At 39.0% G+C, this 25,623-nt stretch overlaps 1 protein-coding gene across 1 annotated transcript in view; it reads left to right on the top strand.

Moving 5' to 3' along the window:
* Positions 1-24,021, top strand: part of PARM1 (prostate androgen-regulated mucin-like protein 1) — a 46,959-nt gene extending 22,938 nt beyond the window's left edge. The window contains exons 2-4 of the mRNA XM_083377940.1: positions 17,157-17,822; positions 19,276-19,354; positions 22,365-24,021. Coding sequence (XP_083234066.1) covers positions 17,157-17,822; positions 19,276-19,354; positions 22,365-22,449 — 830 coding nt within the window. The 3' untranslated portion in view covers positions 22,450-24,021. The remainder of the gene's footprint in view (positions 1-17,156; positions 17,823-19,275; positions 19,355-22,364) is intronic.
* Positions 24,022-25,623: the final 1,602 nt, after the last annotated feature.

Genomic DNA, 25,623 nt, shown 5'->3' with positions numbered 1-25,623 from the left:
TATGAATTTATGGTGTATGGAAAAGCAGTAGAACTACTCCCAGCCTGAGATGTAAGTTTGAATTAAGCCAGTGTTTCTTAAATGTCTTTTCTCTCAAGAACTCTACCCACTTTTAAAAATTATGGAGGACCCCAAATAGCTTTTCTTTGTAAAGGTTTTATTTATTGATATTTGCCCTGTTGAAATTAAAATTAATGTATTGTTTTCTGCTACTAGTTCTCATGATTGTTTGATGGGATATTTAAGATTATATTATTTTTCAGCAGAGAATGGCAAATGATCTTGATTATAAGGGGATTCTTGAGAACTGTTGTGAGACTCCCAGGGGTCCTACAACCATATTTAAGAAACATTGAATTAAGCTATTCAAGAAGCAGGTTTCTCTAGATTGATAGAAACTGATCAGCCCACATTAATTCAAAATAAGCAACTGATATTGTGGTGTTATTGTGTAAGGGCCATGTTTCTTGACTAACTAATGATATGGGAAATTAACCAAGAGTTATTATTTTGAGTCCATGTATGAGGTGGTGGGTTATGTACTATTAGGTTCTAGATAAAGACGGTTATAGTTTAATATTGTATTTTGTAAAAATGGGAAATAATTTGTCTTCTTTTGCTCCAAGAAGATATAAGGTATTTTATTTTTTATTTATTTTATTTTAATTCCATTTATATCCCGCCCTTCTTCGAAGACTCAGGGCAGCTTACAAGCTTAGCAGTAGTTTGCTTACATCTTTGCTAATATTTTTATTATCTCTACAAATTCTTCTGGACAGTTTAATTAGGTTACTCTTCTAATTATTAGTATAAATTTCTCCACTGAAGATTATATTTTATTAATATACAAAAATTGTGCTCAATGCGGTTCTCAGATATAAAAAGAGAAACACAAACATAGGGCAAAAATATTTGAATTTCACTCCTAATTTGTTTTAAAAGCTTCATTAATATAGGCCAAGATTAACAGCATTCAGTCAATGATTTGGAACACTGAGGCTACTAATTTCCTTACAGTAGGTGGTGGACCCCAAGTGGTAAAGACTGCCATAGCATATGGCAGTGGGGAAATATGAAAAAAACTGAAGACAGTAAAGGATGCAAAATAAGCTACAGATCTTTGTCTGCAAGCAAAGCATACAAACATGAAAGGAAATGAATAAGAAAAGCAACATATAAGCTATGTTTTGGCATTAACATTGCATTGACTACAGTGCTTCCCAGAATCACTTGTTAGTGAGATTGGTGTCTATATAAATATGACAAAATAAATAACCTGCTACAAACCACAATACTCATAGTAATGATTTATACCAATCATCTTTTTTTAAAAGGGAAAAGAACTTTAAACCTTAGAGAATTTGTTTGAGACAGAATCTTAAAACTCATTTATGTATGAAGGAAGAAGGGAGGAAGAAGAAAAAGGAAAGAGCCAATACCAGTCTCTCCTCTCTCCCGCATCTCTCTCTTTACTAAGACTCTTCTCAAAGTTTATATGTTTTACTGTTATTTTCCCCCCTTAATACAGGTAGTCATCGACACAACAGTTCTTTTAGTGACCGCTTGCAGTTACAACAGCACTGAAAAAAGTGACTTTGATCGCTTTTCACATCATCATTGTAGCAACCTCATGATCAAAATTCAAGTGCGCTCCCACAGAGAGGGCCTCCTCAGGGTAGCACTGGTCAGAGAATGTCGACTGGTGACCCCCAGGGGGAGGGCGTTCTCGGTGGGCGCACCAGTCCTTTGGAACCGCTTACCGGCTGAACTCCGGATGGCCCCCGACCTTCGCTCCTTCTGGCGTGATCTAAAAACTTATCTATTCGAACAAGCCAGCCTGGTCTGATGGGTTTGGGGTTTTAACATTGTTTTTAACTAACTTACTGCATCGGGCACAATCATTTAATTTTAAATTTTGTATCCTGTATTCTTATTTTTATTGCCCTGTACACCGCCCTGAGTCCTTCGGGAGAAAGGCGGTATGTAAATCAAATAAATTGAATGAATGAATGAATGAATGAATGAATGAATGAATGAATGAAAGAAAGAATAAATAAAATGGGGCAAAGCTCACTTAACAAATGTCTCACTTAACAGTAGAATTTTTTGACTCAATTGTGTGATAAGTCAAGGACTACCTGTATAACTGCAACAAAAGGTCCTAGACCAGGCATGTCAAACTCACGATGTCATGTGACATATCACGACTTTTCCCCCATTACCAGCAATATGGTGGGGTGGTTTGGGCATGATACATTCGGCCTGTGGGCTGGCAGTTTGACATGCCTGGCCTAGACTAAGAAATAGATCGTTAGCCACCAAAATAAGATCCTTTTGCCAAAAGAAAATTAGTTTCTTTATCTAACAATTTCAGGTAATATCTTTAGTAAAAAAACATTATTTGCTTCCATAGGAATCAGCAGTGTTAAACTGCAAGATTCTACAGAAGGTTGTGATTCCCAAACTAGATTCCTGCATTATGACAGGCAGTGATGTCATTGAATTTAAAACCCTAAGTACTGTTTATGGGAATGATCATCAGAGGTTTAAAGGAAAAACCATGTATACATGAAAAAAGTATATTCTTAAAATATTCTAAGCTTGTGGGTGTCAAGCCTTGAAGAGATAATATATCAATGGGTGAATACATAAATATACAGCAATAAAGGAAAGAAAACATTTGGTCTCACAAATCAATGCCTAACTGTTCTTCTGGGTGGATGAATATGTGACTTGGGGTTATAACCTAGGGTTTTGTACTTAGTTTTAATGTTCTAGAACAAAATTCTTGGTTTGCTTACCTTTTTTAATTAAGAAAAATTGTTTGAGATTATTAATTTGATTAAGAAGACATGGATGGTGAGAAGAGTGAGACTTTTTCTCCCAAGCTACAGTATTTTCCTAAACTTATCTGCTTCCTATCCCTTCCTACAAGAGAAGCTGGCAGGAAAATTATGCAGGTAAACTTTTCCCTTCCCTTCTTGTGGAATAAGTAATAACTTTAGGAAGATAATTTTAGGTTAGGATTCAGTGTAGGAGTAAAGGACTAAATATTCCCACTCTGCATGTCAAGTCTCTGATCAAATTTAGTCTTACCTCCAACAAACATTTTCTTGAGCAAGTTGCTGGCAAAGACCTTCATAAATACAGCTAAGACAGATAACTGGGAGTTTTTTGCTTGATATTTCTTCTGTAAGCTGGAAGGATAAGAATGTTTTAGTTTCTACTATATAAACCAGAAAGTGTGTGCTAATAGTCACATCAAGCAACAGTTGCATAATTGTTCCATTTCAGATCTACAGCTGCTATTTTTTCTTTTTGCAACCTTGAGTTTTTCATACGTACTGTCAACTACAGAATGTTTCTACAGGTGTGTTGGCAAGCTAAATATAATCACATATGATTAGCTTCTTTGCTTAATTTGGTCCTGATTCCAGAATCCTTGATTCTTTCAGGTTAGAATCTGATAGAATTCCCAACAAGCTCTTTCATTTGGAGACATCCATAGGATCTAATGTTTTTGTCAAATTGATTAAAGCAGTGTTGCAACATAAGCTCTGATTCTTTTATATGTGCATGCAACATCATGATGTGTCTGCAAAAGGGTCAGAATTTGTGTTGTGATTGTCCAATACTGTTTTCATTTACTATACACAATTCTTACCCAGCCCGTTGGATTCTCCACATTTAGTGCAGCCAACACAATCCAACTCTTGGATTGATGAAAGTTATGATTAAATGCATTATGGATCACTCAGATTGGAGGTTTTTCCTCTGAATCTTGCAATCTAATAATAATTCTGATGCTTCTATCATAAGTGGTGAACCTTAGGCATACATATATAAAATTTCCAATGGAAGAAGGACATATCTACAAATAATCCTATGTGCGCTTCTTTTCCTACTTGTGCTATTCCTTACAGGTTGTCCCGCAACAGTGGCAGTCCATTGTCATGAACGAGACTTAAGATTGTCAAATTCTTGTATTCTGAAAGGAATTAATTTGTTGTTGTTGTTGTTAGCTGCGAAGTCGTGTCCGACTCATCGCGACCCTATGGACAACATTCCTCCAGGCCTTCCTGTCTTCCACCATCTTCTGGAGTCCATTTAAGCTCACGCCTACTGCTTCAGTGACTCCATCCAGCCACCTCATTCTCTGTCGTCCCCTTCTTCTATTGCCCTCGATCTTTCCCAGCATTAGGCTCTTCTCCAGTGAGTCCTTCTTTCTCATTAGGTGGCCAAAGTATTTGAGTTTTAGCTTCAAGATCTGGCCTTCTAAAGAGCAGTCAGGATTGATCTCCTCTAGGACTGACAGGTTTGATCGCCTTGCAGACCAAGGGACTCGCAGGAGTCTTCTCCAGCACCACAGTTCAAAGGCCTCAATTCTTTGGCGCTCAGCCTTTCTTATGGTCCAACTTTCACTGCCATACATTGCAACTGGGAAGACCATAGCCTTGACTATACGCACTTTTGTCGACAGGAATTAATAGGGAAGGGCAATTCAACACCATTAAAAATTCCTTCTACCTGAAATTAAAAGATTCATATTTCAATTCTCTCCTTTTTCTACCATCAATTCTGCTAAGCTATCTTTCTGAAATTGCTCTTTTCTACAAGTAAGACCATTTTTACGAATGAAGAACAATTTGTTTTCTACATTGCTTCCATTACAAATCAGAATGCAGAACAACTTGGTTTTGATTTAAAAGAATTTAACAGAATAACTGAATTGCAAGGGATATTGGAGGTCTTCTAGTCCAACCCTCAGCTCAAGCTGTTCTCTTCATTAGATTAGATTAGATTAGACATACCCAATTCCAGCAACCATTCTTTATATGTTTTAGTCTCCAACCTCATAATCATCTTTGTTGCTTTTCTCTGCACTCTTTCTAGAGTCTCAACATCTTTTTAATATGGTGGTGGCCACAACTGAATGCAATATTCCAAGTATGATTTTGCCAAGGCAGTATAAAGCTGCACTAACACTTCAAATGATCTTGATAGTATTTTGATAGTACCCCTTTGCTGATGCAGCTTAGACTTCATTGGCTTTTTTGGCAACTGCAACACATTGATGACTCATATTTAAATGGTTGTCCACAAGGACTCATAGATTCCCCCTCCCCCTTCAGTACCTGTGGCATTTGATTTTTCTTGTCTAAGCCCTTATTTTCTACTGAATTGCATTTTGTTAGATAGAGTGCAGTGTTCAAATCTGTCATGATCTTTCTGGATTTGAGCCTGGAGTATTCCTGCTAACTTGGTGTGATCTTCAAATTTGATGAGTTCCCCTTATATCCCCTCATCTAAATCATTTATGAAGATGTTGAAGAGTACTGGATCCAAGAGAGAATGTTAGGATACCCCACTGCAAGCTTCCCTCCATATATTTCTATTGAGGACTATACTCTGAGTGCAGTTGGTCAGCCAGTTACAAATCCATCTGGTAGTGGTGTTATCCCATAGTTTTCTGTGCTACCAAAAAGTAGGCTTTGGTTTACTTTGTCTAATGACTTACTGAAGTCCAAGTATACTATGTCCACAGTATTTCGCTGCTCCGCTAATTTAATCACTTTGTCAGAGAATACAATAAAGTTTGTCTGGCATGGTCTGTTTTTGAGAAATTCATGTTAGCTTCTAATAATAGCTTTGCTTGTTTCTAAATGTTCACACATCTGTTGCTTGAATATTTTTTCCTTGACCTTCACAAGTATTGATGTCAGACTGATTAGTCTATATACAATAGTTACTTGGATCCATTTTTTCCTATTTTGAAGATGGTAACCACATCAGCTCTTTTCCAGTCCTCTAGTACAGACATGTCAAACACAAGGCCCGGGGGCCGGATCCGGCCCACGAAGTGGTTTCATGTGGCCCGCGAAGCCATCCTGGAAACAGTGAGGGAATGGCCCCCACTCCCTTGGCCCTGGCCCAAAGACCCTCCTTCTGCCAGAGACCCTCAGATCTGTCCCACTCCTGCCGAGGCCCCCATAGGCACCCTTGATACAAATGATGTAGAGCTGGCCACACCCACCCAGTAGGCCATGCCCACTCTGGCCATACCCACCCGGCCCCCTGAGGGCAACCGCAATGCTGATGCAGCCCTCAATGAAATTGAGTTTGACACCCCTGCTCTAGTAGTTCCCTAGTGCTCCAGATCTTTGAAAGATATGGTTCAGTGGATCCAAGATCATGTTTACTAGCTCCTTCAAAACTCTGGAATGTAATCGATCTGGATTACATTTACAGTTTCTAGAATATTTTGGAATGATCTGGGGGTCTTACTTTGACAGTGGGGCATCCAAAGAAAATGTCATAGAACAGCAGCATGCCAGGGAGAGGGACCATTGTGATGCAAACACCATCCCTTTTAGCCACGCATGCAGTGATATATACACAAAAAGAGTCAGGACTTGAATCACAGCTTTCTGTTGCCATCTTTCCAGCTTTGATTTGCATACCACTTCCCAAAAGCAAATATGTTGGTGAATGATTGAAATCTTCATGCTGAAGCCTGAAAAGAGGCATGAACATAAGTGAAGTCAGACACCAGAGAAACAACAAACTTAATCAGAAAAGCCGCAAGGAAGCAATTTTTCTCTATATATTTTCTATATTTTCCTCTCTTCACTGTATCGTTCCTTGTTTCCACCTTGCAAACTACAGAACCCAGGTTTCCCAGCAGACAAAATTGATTTCATAGGGAAAGGAGTTATAAATTTCATGAGTGCTCTCATCAGTGTCAGTTTTTCAGAAAGTTCAGATACCAGATTCAAATGTAAATGGAATACCTATGCAACCATTCCTGAATGACAGGCACATATGTTTCCTGACAGACACTTATATTCTCTGATGTGCAGGCTGGAGAAGTCTGCTTGACCCTTGAGTGCCTGTTTAATGGTGAAGTAAATACCAGGAAGTTTAACCTTCATGGGAAAACTAACAATGCACGTCAGAGTAATTCTTATTCAGCGTTCCATGTCATTTCACATGGCAGCAAAAATCCTTTCGTCAGCTTTTCCCCATAATTCAAAAATGGGATTGGAAAATTGCTACACAATCTCTCTAATATATTTGTATTATATTAATTACCTATGTGTCATGCTAATTTTTATGCTTTTACATTTGTATGATTGATTCTTCAGTTTGCATTGATACACGCCTGAATTCTCTTCCATCTGTTAAATAACAAATGTTTTAAGAAAATATTTAAAGGGAAAAAAATCTCACAATGGAAAGCTAGGGGTTCAGCAATGCAGACACAAACAATGGAGAGATAGCAAGTAAGTCAGTTGCCTCATTAATAACAAATTATCATAGCCAGATGAAGAATCTGGAAAGAAACATTTCAAGCATTCATAGAGATTAAATCAATCAATTCATTGTAAATGAATTAATACCCATTACAGTTTCAAGATTGTCCCTTTACTATTGCAATGTGCTTCCTGCACACCTTAGCTAACTGATTAGCAGGAAGTTCATCTATTTTATCTGCAAATGAGGGCAGATACAGCATTGTTGCCATTATTGAAACTTGGTGGGATGAAATCCATGAATGGAATGTGCAGCTAGAGCGATATAAGAGGGAGTCAAGCTATTCTCCAAAACACCCAAAGTGGGGACCAGAAGCAACGGATGGAAACTAACCAAGGAGAGAAGCAATCTAGAACTAAGGAGAAACTTCCTGACAGTTAGAACAATTAACCAGTGGAACAACCTGGAAGATCATATAGGAGCTGTGACTAGAGGGGCCTTTGCCCAGGTTCGTCTGGTGCGCCAGTTGCGACCCTATCTGGACCTGGATGCCTTGCGTACAGTCACTCATGCACTTGTGACCTCTCGTTTAGACTACTGCAATACTCTCTACATGGGGCTGCCCTTGAGGACCACTCAGAAGCTTCAGCTGGTACAGAGTGCAGCCGCGCGAGTTCTGTTGGGGGGTCTCCCGATACTCCCATGTTACACCTCTGCTCCGTGAGCTGCATTGGCTTCCAGTTGCCTTCCGGGTGAGATTCAAGGTGCTGGTGATGACATATAAAGCCCTACATGGCATGGGTCTGGATTACCTACGGGAGCACCTGCTGCCGGCGTCAACTTCCCTCCGTCCAGTGCGCTCCCACAGAGAGGGCCTCCTCAGGTACCACCGGTCAGAGAATGTCAACTGGTGACCCCCAGGGGGAGGGCGTTCTCGGGCGCACCAGTCCTTTGGAACCGCTTACCGGCTGAACTCCGGATGGCCCCCGACCTTTGCTCCTTCCGGCGTGATCTAAAAACTTATCTATTCGAACAAGCCGGCCTGGTCTGATGGGTTTGGGGTTTTAACACCGTTTTTAACTAATTTACTGCACAATCATTTAATTTTAAATCTTATATTCTGTATTCTTATTTTTATTGCCCTGTACACCGCCCTGAGTCCTTCGGGAGAAGGGCAGTATATAAATCAAATGAATAAATAAATAAATAAATAAACCTGCCTCCAGAAGCTGTGAATGCTCCAACACTGGAAGTTTTTAAGAAGAGACTGGACAGCCATTTGCCTGAAATGGTATAGAGTTTCCTGCCTGAGCAGGGGGTTGGACTAGATCACCTCCAAGGTCCCTTCCAACTACTACTTCTTCTTCTTCTTCTTCTTCTTCTTCTTCTTCTTCTTCTTCTTCTTCTTCTTCTTCTTCTTCTTCTTCTTCTTCTTCTTCTTCTTCTTCCTACTACTACTACTACTACTACTACTATTATTATTATTATTATTATTATTATTATTATTATTATTATTATTATTATTATTATGAAACAGGCCTAATAAAAGGGGAGATGGAATTGCACTATACATAAGAAATAAATACATCTCTACAGAAATACAACAGAACAGTGATGAAAATTGTTTCGAATGCATGGATCTTGGAGTCCTAGTGATCAGTCAATGCAATCCTAGATTGATTAACAGGGATAGAATCAACATCACATGAAGTATTGGTACCACTTTATAATGTCTCTGAAAAATACACTTGGAATACTGCATCCAGTTTTGTTCACCACCATATAAAAAGATGTTGAGACTCTAGAAAGAGTTCAAAGAAGACCAACAAAAATGATCATCATTAATCATGATTAGGGGACTAGAGGCTAAAACATACGAAGAATAGTTTCACAAATTGGGTAGCAACATCAACAAGAGGCTGCCACAAGAAGAGGGGGATCAGCCTATTCTCCAAAGCACCAGAAGGCAAGAAAAGAAGTAACAGAGGGAAACTTATCAACAAGAAGTCTAACTTAGAATTAAGGAGAAATTTCCTGACAGAACAGTTAATCAGTGGAACAGGTTGCCTCCAGACATTGTGGGTGCTCCATCACTAGAGGTTTTTAAGAAGAGAATGGACAGCCATTTGTCTGAAATGGTATAATAGGGCAGGGCTTTTCAACCTTTTTACCCATTGTACCACTTTTAGGATATGGCAACACCCGAGTACCACCAGTTGCCTAGCAAGGTGTCAAAAACCTGAAGACCAAAAAAAAAAGGGGGGGGAGTGATGAAGTACAGGTAGTCCTTGACTTTCAACAGTTTGCTTAGTGACTGTTCAAAGTTACAATGGTACTGAAAAAAGTGTCCCCCAGGCCACATCCATGCAAGACACCTGCCTGCCCACCCACCCGGCGGCACTCTTCCTCCTGTCTGAGGTTTTCATTGTTGTGAGCATTTCAGTTGAGGATTGGCAGCAGGGGTGGGGTGGGGTGGGGATGTTTGGTTTTATTTCCCTGTCTGCTGGGTGATTGCAGCAGGTTTTGGTCACTTCACATGATCTTGGGACACTGTGGCCATCATAAATATGAATCAGTTGCCAAGCATCTGAATGTAAATCACAAGACCCTGGAGATGCTACAACATTTCAGCTGATCGACGCTTCTTCTGGGCTCAGCAGAAGTGCCAGGATCAGTGCTGCTTTCCAGCTGATTGGTGCTTCGTCAAGGCTCAGCAGAAACACCAGGATCATCGCCGAGCTCCAGCTGGAACCTGGCGCTGATCCTGGTGCTTCCACTGAGCCCTGACAGCCCCAAAGAAGCGCCGATCAGCTGGAAAGTGGCACTGATCCTGGCGCTTCCAGTGAGCCCTGACAGCCCTGAAGCTCCAGCCATCTCTCGCTCAGGCTTGTGCGGTGCTGCCACCGGTTCAGCTCATTCCCCTCCCCCACTACTACTATTCTAGGAGAGTCACGTACCACCTGCCAGGTGCCAATGTACCACAGGTGGTACCCTTACCACTTTTTGAAAAGCCATGTAATAGGGTCTTCTGCTTGAGCAGGGCCTTGGACAGGACTCTTCCAACTGTTATTCTGCTTCTCAGGATGAAAGTAGAAACCATATATAGACTGCTAAATGAGAAGCAATTGAAGTTGCATTAAACTATTTTTCTCTGGTAACAGTTTCAAAGTCTCTCTTGTCAAAAATGACCTAGAAGTAATCTGACCTGGAGGTTATAGTTGATTATAAATCCCAGGGCAAAACATTACACTTTCTTGCAATTAAAACAGATATGTGCTAAAATTGAATTTTAGCGAACTTGAAAGGTATCTAGAAAGCAGGTTAAAAAAGACAAGGTTGTTTATAAATATCATTAACATTGGTGTTTTTTTAAAAAAAACTAACTGCAAGCTAGGCTGATTGAATGTAGGCGCTACTTATTTTCTTCTTAGATGTCAGCTTCAGAATAACTCTAGTCAGAGACATTCTTAATTACGGTTTTGGCATTTAAAAGGAGCTGAACCATGGCAAAGACATTAAAGCTTAACAACAAAGAAACCGAAATATATTAAGTATTGTTCATATTGACTATCGGCAGCTTCCCTGGGCTTAGAGAAATATGGAGATTGAACATTTTACATTGAAAACATGCACAAGTAAAATGGAAATAAGATTTTTTAACACTGAGGATTTATTATAAGTCACAAGAAAAGGTACCATCCAAATAATATTTATGACTTATTGGAAAGAATCCTGAAAGCTGAGACCTTTTAATAAAATTTGTTATACTGAAAGGGTGCTATTAGATTTTTTTATTTCTGTCATAGATTAACATGGCTTTCCTCTTAAAAGGCCTTTATTTATTGGTACAATTTATATACAGTACAATTCCATTCACAGAGACTGAGTAGCTGAAGGCCACTCGTAATATTTTTAAAGGTCCTGGGAACCACAGAGGGGGAAAGGGCCACTCAATGCCTGTAGAGACAATTCATTCAGGGGGTAGAATGTGGATTTTTATTTTTTTTCACTGTGATATGTAAGTTTTAGAACTTAAAATGTACAATTTAAAATATTATAGTTAGCATCACATTGTGATTTGGTTTTCATATCAATTACCGGGGAAAAACTTAAGTTTCTTCTTTCTTTTTAGATAGGTGTCTAAGACCTGCAAAAAGTAGTTGAGGGCTGCATGTTGGGACTACTGGTTGCCCACACAGGTTTTTCAATTACCGTATTTTCCGGCGTATAAGATGACCCGGCGTATAAGACGATCTCCTACTTTTAAGAAGTTTTTCAAGGTTTTTTGTCTTATACGCTGGAAAATACTTACATGCCCTGCCCTCCCTGTCCATCGCAGAGGAGGCGAAGGCCCGACTGGCCCTCTCACTGCTCCCGCGCTTCTGCTGGCCCTTGACACGCAGCGTTTCCCGGGCGGCAGGAAGCGCCGGGAGTTAAAGTCCACGAGTCATAAAAGAGCCAAGGTTGCCTACCCCTGCTATAGGGTCTTCTACTTTAGCAGGGGGTTGGACTAGAGGACCTTCAAGGTCCCTTCCAACTCTGTTTTTCTGTTCTTTTCTGGTTCATAATCTGAAGAAGGCCAAGTCTGTATGATTAAATGGATGCAGAATTTGAATACACTAATAGAGATATGACAGTAGGAATTCAAGGTAAGATATTGACATATTACTGCAGTTTTAATTATTAAAATGAACAATTCCTTCCTTAAAATGTTTTGAAAGGTAATGAATGGATTGGATTGTTTTTGTGTCTTTTGTCAAATGTAGTCCCAATACTATAAAGTCAAACAATTCTGGAAAATTATCCATAGTAGAATGAAACAGAATTTGAGTATTGTAACTGAACTGAACATTGTACAGTAGATATCTTTATAGAATTTCATGAAACTATATATTGATTTAAAATTACTGAATTAGATTCGGGTACTCATTAATGGTTGCAAGGATTTTACATTCCTTTACTGGAAAGAATATTTGATTTCTTCCTTGAAAATGAGTAACCTAATTGTGGGAATATATTTCAATGTCTAGAATAATTTTGTATTTAAAACACAAATGTAATGTATATTTTAATTCTAACTTGAAACTATTATTGGACTATAACATATATTATTATTATTATTATTATTATTATTATTATTATTATTATTATTATTATTATTATTAATTTAATTTATATACCACCCTTCTCCCAGGGGACTCAGGGCGGTGAACAGGGCAATACATAAAAACTAGGTACAAAAATTAAAATTATTAAAACATGATTAAACAATGCCCATAAAATTAATACAAATTTAAAATTAAAGTCGTTTATAAAAATCCCACCCCGTCCCATCAGGCCAGGCCAGCTTGTTTAAAGAGATGGGTTTTAAGATCGCGCCGGAAGGAGCGGAGATCGGGCGCCATCCGGAGCTCAACCGGAAGATGGTTCCATAAATCCGGTGCACCCACAGAGAACGCTCTCTCCCTGGGGGCCACCAGTCGGCATTCTTTGACCGGTGGCACCCTGAGGAGGCCCTCTCTGGGAGCGTACTGGGCGGAGGGAAGTTGACGCCGGCTGCAGGTGCTCCCCAAGGTATTCTGGACCCATGCCATGAAGGGCTTTGTAGGTCATTACCAACACCTTGAACCTCACCCGGAAGACAACTGGCAACCAATGCAGCTCGCGGAGCAAAGGTGTGACATGGGAGTATCGGGAAACTCCCAGTACAACTCTCGCGGCTGCATTCTGTACCAGTTGGAGCCTCCGAGTGGTCTTCAAGGGTAGCCCCATGTAGAGAGTGTTGCAGTAATCAAGACGAGAGGTCACGAGCGCATGAGTGACCGTACGTAAGGCATCCCGGTCTAGATAGGGCCGCAACTGGCGCACCAGGCGAACCTGGGCGAAGGCCCCCCTAGTCACAGCTACAATATGGTCTTCTAAGGAGAGTTGTGAATCTAGGAGGACTCCCAAGTTGCGAGCCCTATCTACAGGAGGTAATGACTCACCCCCCATAATGAGGGGTGGGATATCCTGAATATCCCGAGATGCCGGTACACACAGCCACTCAGTCTTGTCAGGGTTGAGTCGAAGCCTGTTCCTCCCCATCCAGACCCGGACCGCCTCCAGGCACTGGGACATCACGTCGAGGGCATCACTGGGGTGGTTTGGGGTCGAAATGAAAAGTTGGGTATCATCAGCATACTGATGATACCCAACTCCAAAACCACGAATGATCTCACCCAGCGGTTTCATGTAGATGTTGAACAGGAGAGGCGAGAGGACCGACCCCTGAGGAACTCCACAAGCGAGAGGCCTCGCGGTCGACCTCTGCCCCCCTGCCAACACCGACTGCAAGCGTCCCAGGAGATAGGAGGAGAACCACTGAAGAACCGTGCCTCCCACTCCCAATCCCCTGAGACGCCGCAGCAGGATACCATGGTCGATGGTATCGAAAGCCGCTGAGAGGTCTAATAGGACTAGAACAGAGGAATATCCCCTGTCCCGAGCCCTCCAGAGATCATTCACCAGCGCGACCAATGCCGTCTCCGTGCTGTACCCGGGCCTGAAGCCCAATTGGTACGGGTCTAGATAATCCGCTTCATCCAGTACCAGAGGGAGCTGATGCGCCACCACACTCAACAACCTTCGCAAGAAAGCGAAGGTTGGAGACCGGACGAAAGTTATTCAAAACAGCCGGGTCCAAGGCAGGCTTCTTGAGGAGAGGTCTTACCACCGCCTCTTTCAAGGCGGCGGGAAAACTACCCTCACTCAGAGTGGCAGATATAACCGCCTGGAACCAGCCTCGTGTCCCCTCCCGAGCTGCATAAACCAGCCAGGAAGGGCACGGGTCCAATAAACATGTGGTGGAGCTCAGCCTCCCCATGATCCTGTCCACTTCCTCTGGAGTTACAGGATCGAACTCCTCCCAGGTGACATTGACAAGACCGCTCGTGTCCTGATCGTCCGATACTGCCCAGTCGGAGTCCAAACCGGTCCGAATCCGAGCGATTTTGTCCGACAGATGTTGACTAAATTCCTCGGCACAACCCTGCAAGGGTTCCTCCCTCACCTCCTGATTAAGGAGGGAGCGGGTCACCCTAAACAGGGCGGCCGGGCGATTATCTGCGGACGCGATGAGGGCAGCGAAGTAGTTAGACCTTATATATATATAAGTATATCTGTTCTTCATCCATGATTGAAGTGGAGAGTAGCTTAAATATAGATTTATATTTTTAATTTGGTGAATAATCTTTGAGTATTGTATTGATGTATTGTAGCTCATAGTTTTAAGTGAAATATAATTTTGTTAGGACGCTGAGCTTGTTGATCAGAAGGTTGACAGTTTGGTGGGTCGAATCCCGAGTGCCGCGTATCAGAGTGAGCGCCTGTTACTTGTCCCAGCTTCTGCCAACCTAGCAGTTCGAAAGCACGTAAAAATGCAAGTAGAAAAATAGGGACCACTATGGTGGGAAGGTAACAGCGTTCTGTGCGCATTTGGCGTCTAGTCATGCCGGCCACATGACCACAGAGACGTCCTCAGACAAGCGCTGGCTCTTCGGCTTTGAAATGGAGATGAGCACCTGCCCCTCGAGTTGGAAACGACTAGCACGTACCTTTACCTTTACCTTTATACTGAGTGAAGCAATTTGGAAAATCAAGAAGGGGATCTTGAGTTTATTCAAAAAATAGATATAATTTACAATGTTATAAATTGCTAATTATAAATTGGAAGTAGTGTTTTATAGACTTTTTAACACAAAATGTTTTTATTACCTGTATTTTACCTCTTTTCCCTTTGTACTTTCCTTTGTTTATACTTTTTCAAAAAATATATCAATTTATAAAGTAACAATTAAGCACAATGAAAAAAGCCCATGAAAATGGGACCACTTGGTTCATGCAGCTTCTCTTCCAATCGTCTAGTTAGATCAGCTTTTATGTTTTGTTTTGTTTAGTTTTAATGAAGTGACTGAAGGTGAGCTTATGACATGCATGCATTTTAAATTTATTTTTTAAAACAGTTTGCCTGAAGCAGAAAGGTAAGGGGACAAGATCAAAAGAGGAATAACACACAGTTAGGCCAAGTGTAATAATGCAATTAAATTGCAAAGTCAGACTGAAGTTGACCTCACTCTCTAGGCAAAAGTGCTGCAGATGTCAGAGTTGGGAGGTTATATCTCCCTGTATTCTTCGGAAGCAGCAACTCATAGGACTGTGGGTTACACAAGGCAGCCTGAAAATGAAAAGGCGCAAGAAGTTCATATGAAATAGGGATTTGACTCAAATGTAAAAGAAATCATCACATTCCAAAAATTTTGCCATACCATTTTAGATCAGCCACCATTTTACAGACGCAAAACCAGATGATTTGGGATATTTCAAATTTGGATGAAAGCCAAATCAGAGGGCATGCTTTTGAGCATTTTGTTTTTATAGCAGTTTTTGAGTAACTTCTCCAGCTTCGTCTCTCTACATATATCCATCCCCAGTATTGAAACCATTCTGGTGTTTCTACTAAAAAAAGAGATGTAACCTTTTCACTGAGAAAAATGCAATGCTGAAATCTGCCTGAATGATGCAAATATGCGGTGCTATTTATTTTTTTACCATAGATTCTGGATCTTCTAATAACCATCTGGTAGAACATCTCTGATTCATTTATTTACTCCTTAAATTTCAGAGTCACTTCTCACTGCTCACATTCTCTTGGTTTTGCAACTACAGGAATGAAAGCCTACCAGAATCTCCTAGATAAGAAAGTGAATTCTGTTTTTAATTTGGGGGGTGCAGGAGAGAGAAAATGCTGAATATATTGGTTAATTCTCTGATAATAATTCCAGTAATTCTTTGAGTTTACAGGGGTGCTATATAGAGAAGATGACTCTCAGCCTCAATTGGGGAAGAGAGAAGAACTGGGATTTTATAGCAGTCAGAGGTACCTGAAGGCATTGCTCCAGCAACAGACAAATCATGTTAGAGTCAAAAAAAACTATCACTAAAGAAGCTTAAGAGAAACAGAAATTGTATTATTGCTATTGGCTGTAAATCTTATTTCCTAGTTGGCTAGTCTTTTAAGGAAATAGGAGAAATTCTAATTGTTTTCTAATGCCAATTAGAGAAACATTTGTTCTACACAGTTCATAAGATTGCAGCTCTGCTTTTCATCTGAATGCACCTATTTCATCGAGTAATATAGCTAAGTGTATTTATCCAGTATTCAGTATTTTTGAACCCCTGTTTTGATGAGTGTAAATACTAACATGAAAAGATAAAGTTCTCATCTGAATAATTTATCCAAATACTGCCCTTTTATTTCTCCACAGGACTAAATAGCAACTTTTATTTAAAGATCTTTTTCCTGTCCTTTGTTTATCTTCAAGGTTTAATAATGATAATTAACTTACTGAATATTCAAGGTTTAATAATGATAATTAACTTACTGAAAATAAAATTAAAACACATGGCAATTTTAAAAAGTTATAATAGACTGATAGTGGTAAAAAAGGTAAAGGAATCCCTGCAGATTTTACTCAGCTAATCGTGGCCAACTATCAGGATTGGTGCTCATCTCTTGTTTCAAGGCCATTGAGCTGTGATCATGTGGCCAGCATGACATCATGGAGTGCTGTTACCTGCCCACCAAAGTGGTACCTATTTATCTACTTGCATTGCATGCTTTTCAACTGCTAGGTTGGCAGGAGCTGGGGTAAGGACAGGAACTCACCCCATCACATAGCACTCAGGTTCAAACTGGGCTGCCAGCTTTCCAGATAATAAGCCCAACTTCTTAACCGCTAAGTCACCATGCCGCTCCACTAATAATGGTACCTGTGTTAATCCAGATATCTAAAAGACAATGAAGTAAGTAAATCTGTTGTCTTGAATGCTACTAATATAAATGTTCATATTCATCTATGCAGGGCTAAATATCTACACCTCTTCAATGAGTATACCTGCCACCTCAAACAATGCTTCCGTTGTAAAAGTAGAATCAACTAATCAGACTCCTGTACTCAACAACAGTTTAGCAGTAGATGCTATTAAAACAGCTACAAGTCCTGTTACTCTTTCCCTTACAACTACACTGAGACCTACTGAAAAGGTTACAATACCATTGTCTACACCTAATGACATATCAAGTACATCAGAGATGCACATATCAACAACTAATTTGTTATCACAGTCAAGCACTGGATTACAAAGCACAGAACACATGCCAGCCTCGGTGATGTCAACAACAGCTAATATTTCCCCTGCAAAAACTGTAGCCACCACCACTTCAGGTATTATGAGTGTATCATCCATCAGCAGCAGTTCATTTGCTCCTGAGGAATACACCAGCTCTCCAGTTACCCAGTTATCAAGCATAGAAGCGTCCTCAGTACCTGTGACATCGAAGAAACACCCTGTTGAAGGAGCCACTTCTGGAGTCACTACTAAGCCACTCACCCCATCAAGCTCTGTGGAAAAGTTTACATATTCAGAAGGTACTTTAACAAGTAAAGCAGCTGTTGAGACCTCCGCTATTGGCAGAACCACATCCTCAGAGGTAATCATGCAAGAGGTTCAGCGGGGTTTGAGTTCAGGTGAGCCAATACACTTAACTACTATAAAGATTCATTCTCTCTCTCTCTCTGTCTCTCTCTCTCCCTCCCTCCCTCTCCATAAATTTATAAAAAATAAAATATGAATAATAGATAGATCTTTTAAGTTCTTTCTCACTGATAAGTAATGGGAAGAAAAGAAGACATAATATAATAATATTGCTATACAGAGTCATTTGGACCTGCTTGTAGCATATTTTCTCACTAACCATGGAAGGAGTAAGGTGGACAATTATTTAGCTTTCCACAATTAGATGCCCTTTAAATAACTTAGACTTTCAAGGGAACCTGGGCAAGTATTTTTCAATTCTTTTTTATTTTTTATAAATTTATGTAGCCTTCCATCTCATACAGCATAACTATGGGCAGCTCATAAACAAGAAAAAATAACAACATAGAAACCATCACTCATTGACGACCTTTGGACACATAATGGATAATCAATCTTTTGAAAATGGAATGGCTTTTTTAATTCATTTGAATTTTTGCATATAGTAGGAACTCCTTAATCCCAAAATAAAGCCAATTTGGTTTTTAAAGAATAGTTTTTTGGTTGTTTAATATAAACAAAGTTACACATATATGAAAAGGGATTTAAAAGTATGTTCATTTTAAAATATTTTTAACATCCTACTTTATTTTATAAAATAGACTTTCAGATAGTGAGCAATAATTACCAGCAAATTTCAGGATGCTCTGTTTTAGATCTACAAGTAGTCAAACTTGTGGGAAAAAATATCAGCTCACTTGAGCAAGAAATTGCTGAACACACATTCATAAAAAGATTGCAGGTGATAGTAGAAGAAATACAATAGGTGTTTAACATATTACCATTGTTAATTCCTAAGGTTCTTATAATTTGCTTTGTATGTAATTTGCATAATGATCTGCATAACCACTATGTTTTTGCCTTCCATTCTTCTCCCTCCTGTACATCATCCCAATTTAAACCCTACATTAGTCTAGTTATTCTATTGCAGTGTTGGCAAACCTTTTAGAGACCGAGTGCCCAAACCGCAACCCAAGACCCACTTATTTATCGCAAAGTGCCAGGGCTGCATCAGCATTGTGGTGCCTGCATGGGGGGGTGGCCCACTGGGTGGGCATGGCTGTGGTGGGCCGCCACCGCCACCCAGAGCGGCAGCCCCACCCAGCAAGCCAAAAGCCACCCCAAGTAGGGAAAGCCAGATCCCCATCGGCGCCATGCCCCCCTGGTCCCAGCTAGGATTGCACTATTCTTTGATTGATTTAAATGATTACTAAGAGAAACAGTCCTTTTTAGTTAAATTGCTTAGGGAAATTGCTTAGTAAAACAAGAATGTGCTATTTCAGAGCACATTGTGCAAATATATTGTATCGACATGAATCCAAAATAAAATATATCTTGAAATTATAATTAATTCATCCAATTTATGCACTCTTTTTTTCTATGTAGGAAGCATTGCAGCTATTACTATAACTGTGATTGCTGTGGTTCTATTGGTATTTGGCATAGCTGCATTTTTAAAAATCAGGTAAGATTTGGCAAACTTATTCAGAAGAGAAACAATCATTTGTTTGGAAGATTGAGATGGGCTTTGTAATTGTTTTTAGAACTGAAAGTGGGTTTCTCCCATATCATATACTCTTGCTGATTTTATCTCATTCTATATACAGTATAAATAACTATAAAGCCATTTGTACATTGTCACAGTATTAACTGTTTCTCACTTTAAATCCTTCATTGTTCTGCATTTACATTACTCCTTCACTGTACTTCCCAATGGTCCATAGCCTTCCTTTTCTCTCGCTCTCTCTCTCTTTTATTTGCTGCACCATTACTATTATGAAGCTATATCTCTGCTGTCTGGTCATTTGAAGGTTTACTTGCCTTCTCTTTACCTTTTTCTCATGTTGCACTCCTGGCACTTGCTTCTTTCTGTCTCTGTTCTATTGTGCTACCCAAGATATTTTTCTGCAACCCTAATTGTGATGATTTTTTCCGCACAACCGCAAAACTTTCTGCCTTCTCCTTCCTTCCTTCCTTCCTTCCTTCCTTCCTTCCTTCCTTCCTTCCTTCCTTCCTTCCTTCCTTCTTTCTTTTTAAATATGTTTTATTGATTTTTTTGACATAGTCACCTTAATATTTGGTAAAGTGTGTTGTCTGGGTTTATATTTGCAAAACAATCTGACAATTAGTTTCTATAATCCACATAGTATCTTTGCTTGATTTTCTCTTCTTCCAGTAATATTCTCTTTGCCAACCTTGAACTAATACAATTCTTATTATTTTGATAAGTAACAATTAAGTATAAAGATTTTTCCAACATTTCTACAAATAATAATCACATCCATATAATGCCTCTTTTCTATCTAGACATCTTGGTTGCTTCGTCATAAAGCCTGTTTATAATTATTATTTAAATTTGTTTTCCCCATAGTATTCAAAACATTCTTACTAGTTAAGATTTTCTCAAAGTTAATTACATTTAAATATTTAAGTCTATTTTCTTCATACAAGCCATCCCAACACTTTTACATATCTCATGTCTTAAAATCTTTTTAAAAAAACAACAGAAGAAAATTAAGAAGAAAGAGTAAGAAAATAGTATACTACTTCAAATACATATCCCACTTAAACTAATATACATTTATTTCCAAACTTTTTCTATTGTTTTTTAACCATAAACAAGCATATGTTTAACCTTTAGATGTCCTTTATATTAACCATCTCAAACATTTTTACGTTTCTCATATAAAGAAAAAAAATACTGTATTATTTGGGGGGGTTCATCCCTCTTAAAATAAGAGGGATTATATCCAAAATCTTTCTATTTCTTTAACCACATTCAAACAGATGTTTAATTTTTAAATATTCCCTCTGATACATCTCATCCATTAAGAACTACACATTGAGTGCGATTGATCAGCCACTTATAAATCCATTTGGTGCTGATACTGGCTGTCCCACATGTTTCTGTCGTATCAAGTAGTAGGTTGTAGTTTATTTTATCAAATGCCTTATTGAGGTTCAAGTAAATTATATCCACTAATTTGTCACTTTGTCAAAGAATGCAGTAAGATTTGTCTTGCATGATCTGTTTTTGACATATCCATGTTGGCTTCAGGTTAGGTTTTTGCAGATTTGTTGCTTGATGATCTTTTCCATAATTTTCCCAGGTATTGAAGTCAGACTGGTAGGGGCGTAGTTTCCCAGATCCATTTTTTTCTTCTTTTTTTAAAGATGGCAAATACATCAGCCCTTTTTCAGGCCTATAGTAGTTCCACGGTGCTCCAGGAACTTCGACAGATCATGTCTGCCAATTCCTTCAAAAACTTATATGGTCCTGGTAATTCGAACTCAACTAGAGTGGACAGGGATTCTGTTAATATTTTCTTGCTTATTTCGACTTGCATTTCTAATCTGCATTTTACAGTATTTTTTTTTATAGGTTGGACTATTTTTTCCTTTAATGTAAAGAGGGATACAATAAAATGATTAAGCAGGCCAGCTTTCTGCCTGCTTGTCTTCCCTGTCTTGCCATTTTCGCTAATTAATGGACCAATCATTTCCTTGACTTTTTTGTTGTTTTTTACATGTTGAAAGAATTTTTGTTATTTTTTTACTTTTGTCGCAAGCCTTAATTTATTTGAACCTTAGCTGATTTCATTTTTGCAGGTTTGGGCTATCTGGTGATATTCTGCTTTAGTTAAATGCCCCTCTATTCACTTTTTATACTTGTCCTTTTTGTTTTTCAGTTTAACAGAGAGTACTTTGTGCAGCCATGTTGGTTTCTTTTGAGATTGTTCTTCTTTGTTGGAATTGTGCTAGATCAGACTTTTATAATCTCACTTTTAAAAGTTTATCAAATTTCTTGGATTGTTTTGATTTTGTTTTATTGCTTGTGCTTTCATAATGTTGAATTCCAATATTGCATGATCACTACCCAGCCACTCCCAAGGTTCCTTCAACGCCTTCTACTATTTTATCTCTGTTGGAATTAAGTCCAGTACGGTTGACCCTGTAGTTCCCTCCTCTACCTTTTGGGAGACAGGTTTACTGCTTGGTTTATCAGGAATCTGTTTGATCTTCCACTAGGTACAGAGTTTGTCTCCCAATGGATGCCAGGGCATGTGAAGACCACCCCCCTTGCAATCATGATGTGCTTCCTACATACCTTAGTTAATTGAATATCAAAAAGTTCATCTATTTCCACTGCTTGGTCAGGTGTCCTGTATTGTACACCTATGGCAACGTCATTCTTTTTTGCTTTTATATTGACCCAAATGCATTCAAGGTGGTTTTCAATATGGTTCTGTTATATTTCTGTAGAGATGTAGTTATTTCTTATATATAGTACAACTCTACCTACCTCCTCCCACCAAATTTGTTTATTGGAAACAATATCATACCTACCCTCATGTACTTGGATATTGATTGATTTCTGTCTTACTCTATGTATGATAAAGAGAAACTTCTGTAATGAAGGCACTGTGAAAAGGATGGCTAACTTGAGTAAAATGCTGTTTCTTTTTCATTCTTAGACATTCCTCATATGGCAGACTTTTTGATGACAATGATTATGGATCCTGGGGAAACTACAACAATCCTCTGTATGATGATTCCTAATTTAAGAGTATTATCCAAGCCAAAGCTGTTCTTGTGTCATGAAGCACCTAATTCACCAAAAGCACTATCTTTTGACATGCATTTCCTATATTTTATTCTTTTTTGCTGTTTTTCCCAATGAATTTTTGGAGTTTAATAGAAACCAAACTCTACAACGTGAATCAGATTCAATCAATACTTACAATAAATAACTCAAGTCTTATTTAATAAGTTGCTACAGTTTCTGGGGAAAAATGAAGATATATGGAATACTCTGACAAAACTGCAATTTTAACAACATGATAGTATTAGTGGCAGATTTGCTATTAGGAATTTGCATTCCTAGCAACTTATGACAGGTGAACTTTTAGTGGCAGACTTGGTATGAAGAAGCAGTATGGCCTCTTTAGCTGACCCTCAACAAACCTTTAAGGTAATAATTGCTTAATGGGAATCTAAGAAGATTGGTACCAAATCTTGCTCTTGTTTATTTACCTTCATCACTGCTGTTTCTGTAAGAAGAGTGTTCTTATTAACCTTCAACTGAATATTATACTATCTTATACTTCAGTGAAGTTCTTGTTAACTACTTTGTTAAGTAATTGCTTTAACAATTGCCTTCCCTCTTTTTCCATCATACCAATTCAGCAAACCCTAAGTGCTCTTTAACAGAGGCAACTTCTATTGGTCCACTGATATCACACAAATATCATTTAAGGAATGAATAATTCTCCCTCACTAAAAAAACTACTAGATTTGATATAAAAGGAATGGTATTCAGTAAAAGTAAAATATTACCTCTCTGATTTGTACCATGTTTTAACTATTCCATATTTTCCTTTCATGTGTTCATAAAGGAGAATGTTCTGGTAGCTAGTTGATCCAATCAAACGTTGCTCTGAGTTCTCTGTGATATCAAGTGTAGTCATGTTTGCCAATAACTGATGTTTTATGCTGGAAAGCAATTAAGAAAGTTATATTCCAATTTGGAGAAAGGCAGCTCTAAAATGAATCGAAATTATAGAGGCCTGGAAGGGACCTTTGAGTTCTTTTAGTCCAACCTATTGTACAAGTAGGAGTGTTTTAAACCATCCAGACAAATGGATGTCCAATTGAATGAATGAATCAACTCTAGCTTTGTGCAGTTGGATTCCAAATGAGATTTATTCCTTTCTAGTCATTATCACAAAAGCCCTTTTTTGGTCCAGATCCTTGGTATAAATTAGATTCCATTGATACGTTCATTTAACATCTAATTATCTAATCAGTTTTAAAACCATCAACTTAGGTGGGTGATCATTCCCCTCTCTAATAAGTAATGAGTCTTGTTTTAAGCAGATAGTAAGTACTTCTCAATAGACAGTTTGTCCTTGTCTCATGACCTACTCTGCAGTACATCTGCAGTGACAACTATGAATGTCATCTTTTAAAACTTCATTTAAGAAATTATCAGATGAAACCATTACAAGGTTTTCCCTTCAAGATTTTAATCTGTTTGCATTGTCCATTACTTCAGATAACAGCTACTACTATTTTCCTTTGCCAATTTATATGCTACCAGTTTGGATTAATAAAAAATGGTTTGATTGTGAATTTCTATGATTTTTCTTTCTCGTCTATTCTTCAATATATCTTTCATATATAAAAATAAGGTTAGAAATATGAACATATTTAGGATAATTTAAGGTTTTTGTGTCTTTCCATGCTCTAATTATTACATAATATAATACAATAAACAATATTTGAGGTATAGTTGTTTGAACAGCATAGCAATATTTTAAAATTGACATTTTCTCAGCATTCATAATGTTTACTTTCATATTTTATCACTATATTGCTCTGTTTAATGTTCTACAAACCATTTGGTTGCATGACGTTCTATGTACATGCTTTGTGCTGTTATCTAAAATGTCAGTTGGGTTCAATTTTGTCAATATTCACAGTAAGTTTTTAAAGACTGCTATTTCTTACTATTTTACCATTAAAACTGATTATATAAAATACAATGGTCATTACAAGTGCAGATTTATGTTGGTAAAGTGTTAGTATTAGACAGGGTGACTGATTTGTTTGATCTTAGGATAAAAATGGAAGATTGAATGTTGTGGCATCGTGGTGGAGCCTATTTAATTTAAGTTAAATTGCTGAACAAGAACCGCACAGCATTAAGAGCAGAGGGAGGGTGAGAGGGAAGCACTCAGAATATGGTCAGCCTGTGTGGCAAAACAGTCACCCGGGATGCCAGGCGCATGCGCTCGCTGCTGCCTCTGCGTGTGCCCAGGCAGGTTTGGCATGTTGCCAGTTTGCCTTGCTTGGCCCAGCTGCTCCACACGGTGAGAGAGCGCTGCTGCCTACCAAAACCAGGCCAGGGTCTGGGCAGCGTAGCACAGGTATCATGGACTTCATGCTGCTCACGGTGTCCCCTCCCCCGGAGTCCATGGGTGTGTGAAATGGGCAAGAACCATTTGCTGATCTCCTTCAGGGGATGCCTGTTTTTCTCCTTCCATCCTTACAAATATCTTCCCGCCATTCTGCTCTTAACATTGTGTGGCTCTTGTCCAGCAATTTACAGTGGCCTTTCAAGCCATGGCAATTGCACAGCACAGCCACCAGCTGCAGCCTGTCCCCCTCCCCTTGTCCCTTCCTGGGCACAGAAGGGAGGAAGGGAGAGAGGAAGGAAGGAGGAAGGGAGGGAGAGAAGGAAGGAAGGAAAGAAGGAAGGAAGGAAGGAAGACAAGGAGAGAGGGAAGGAAGGAAGGAATATTGCCATATCCTAAAAGTGGTACAATGGGTGAAAAGATTGGAAAGCCCTAAGCTACACGATCCAATCAAACATCTGAGTTTTCTTATATTAAGTGCAGTCATGTTTGCCAAGTATGCCTGATGTTTCAACTTCCTGTTAAATCAGCTCTGAGTTATCCATGCAGGCATTTACGACCATAAATGAGCCCAGAATTATGGTGGTAGGTCATTATGGTCATAAGTCAAGGCATCATGTGTCAATCCAATTTTTTAAAGATAAAGAGGCAGTCATTACGCAAACACCACAGACATTAAGCAATCACTGTTTCTTGCCTGAAACCTGAAGTAAACATCATAAACTAGCAAAAAAACACTGTAAAGGTGAGTCAGTCACCAAGCACTTAAAATGTAGTCATGTGACTGCAGGGAGGGAGTGCAGCCATAACTTTGAAA

Source organism: Vipera ursinii (genome assembly GCF_947247035.1).
Source record: "Vipera ursinii genome assembly, chromosome: Z".
Taxonomy (NCBI): Eukaryota; Metazoa; Chordata; class Lepidosauria; order Squamata; family Viperidae; genus Vipera; species Vipera ursinii.
The sequence above is the reverse complement of the archived record's forward strand: the minus strand, read 5'-3'. Positions and strand labels throughout refer to the sequence as shown.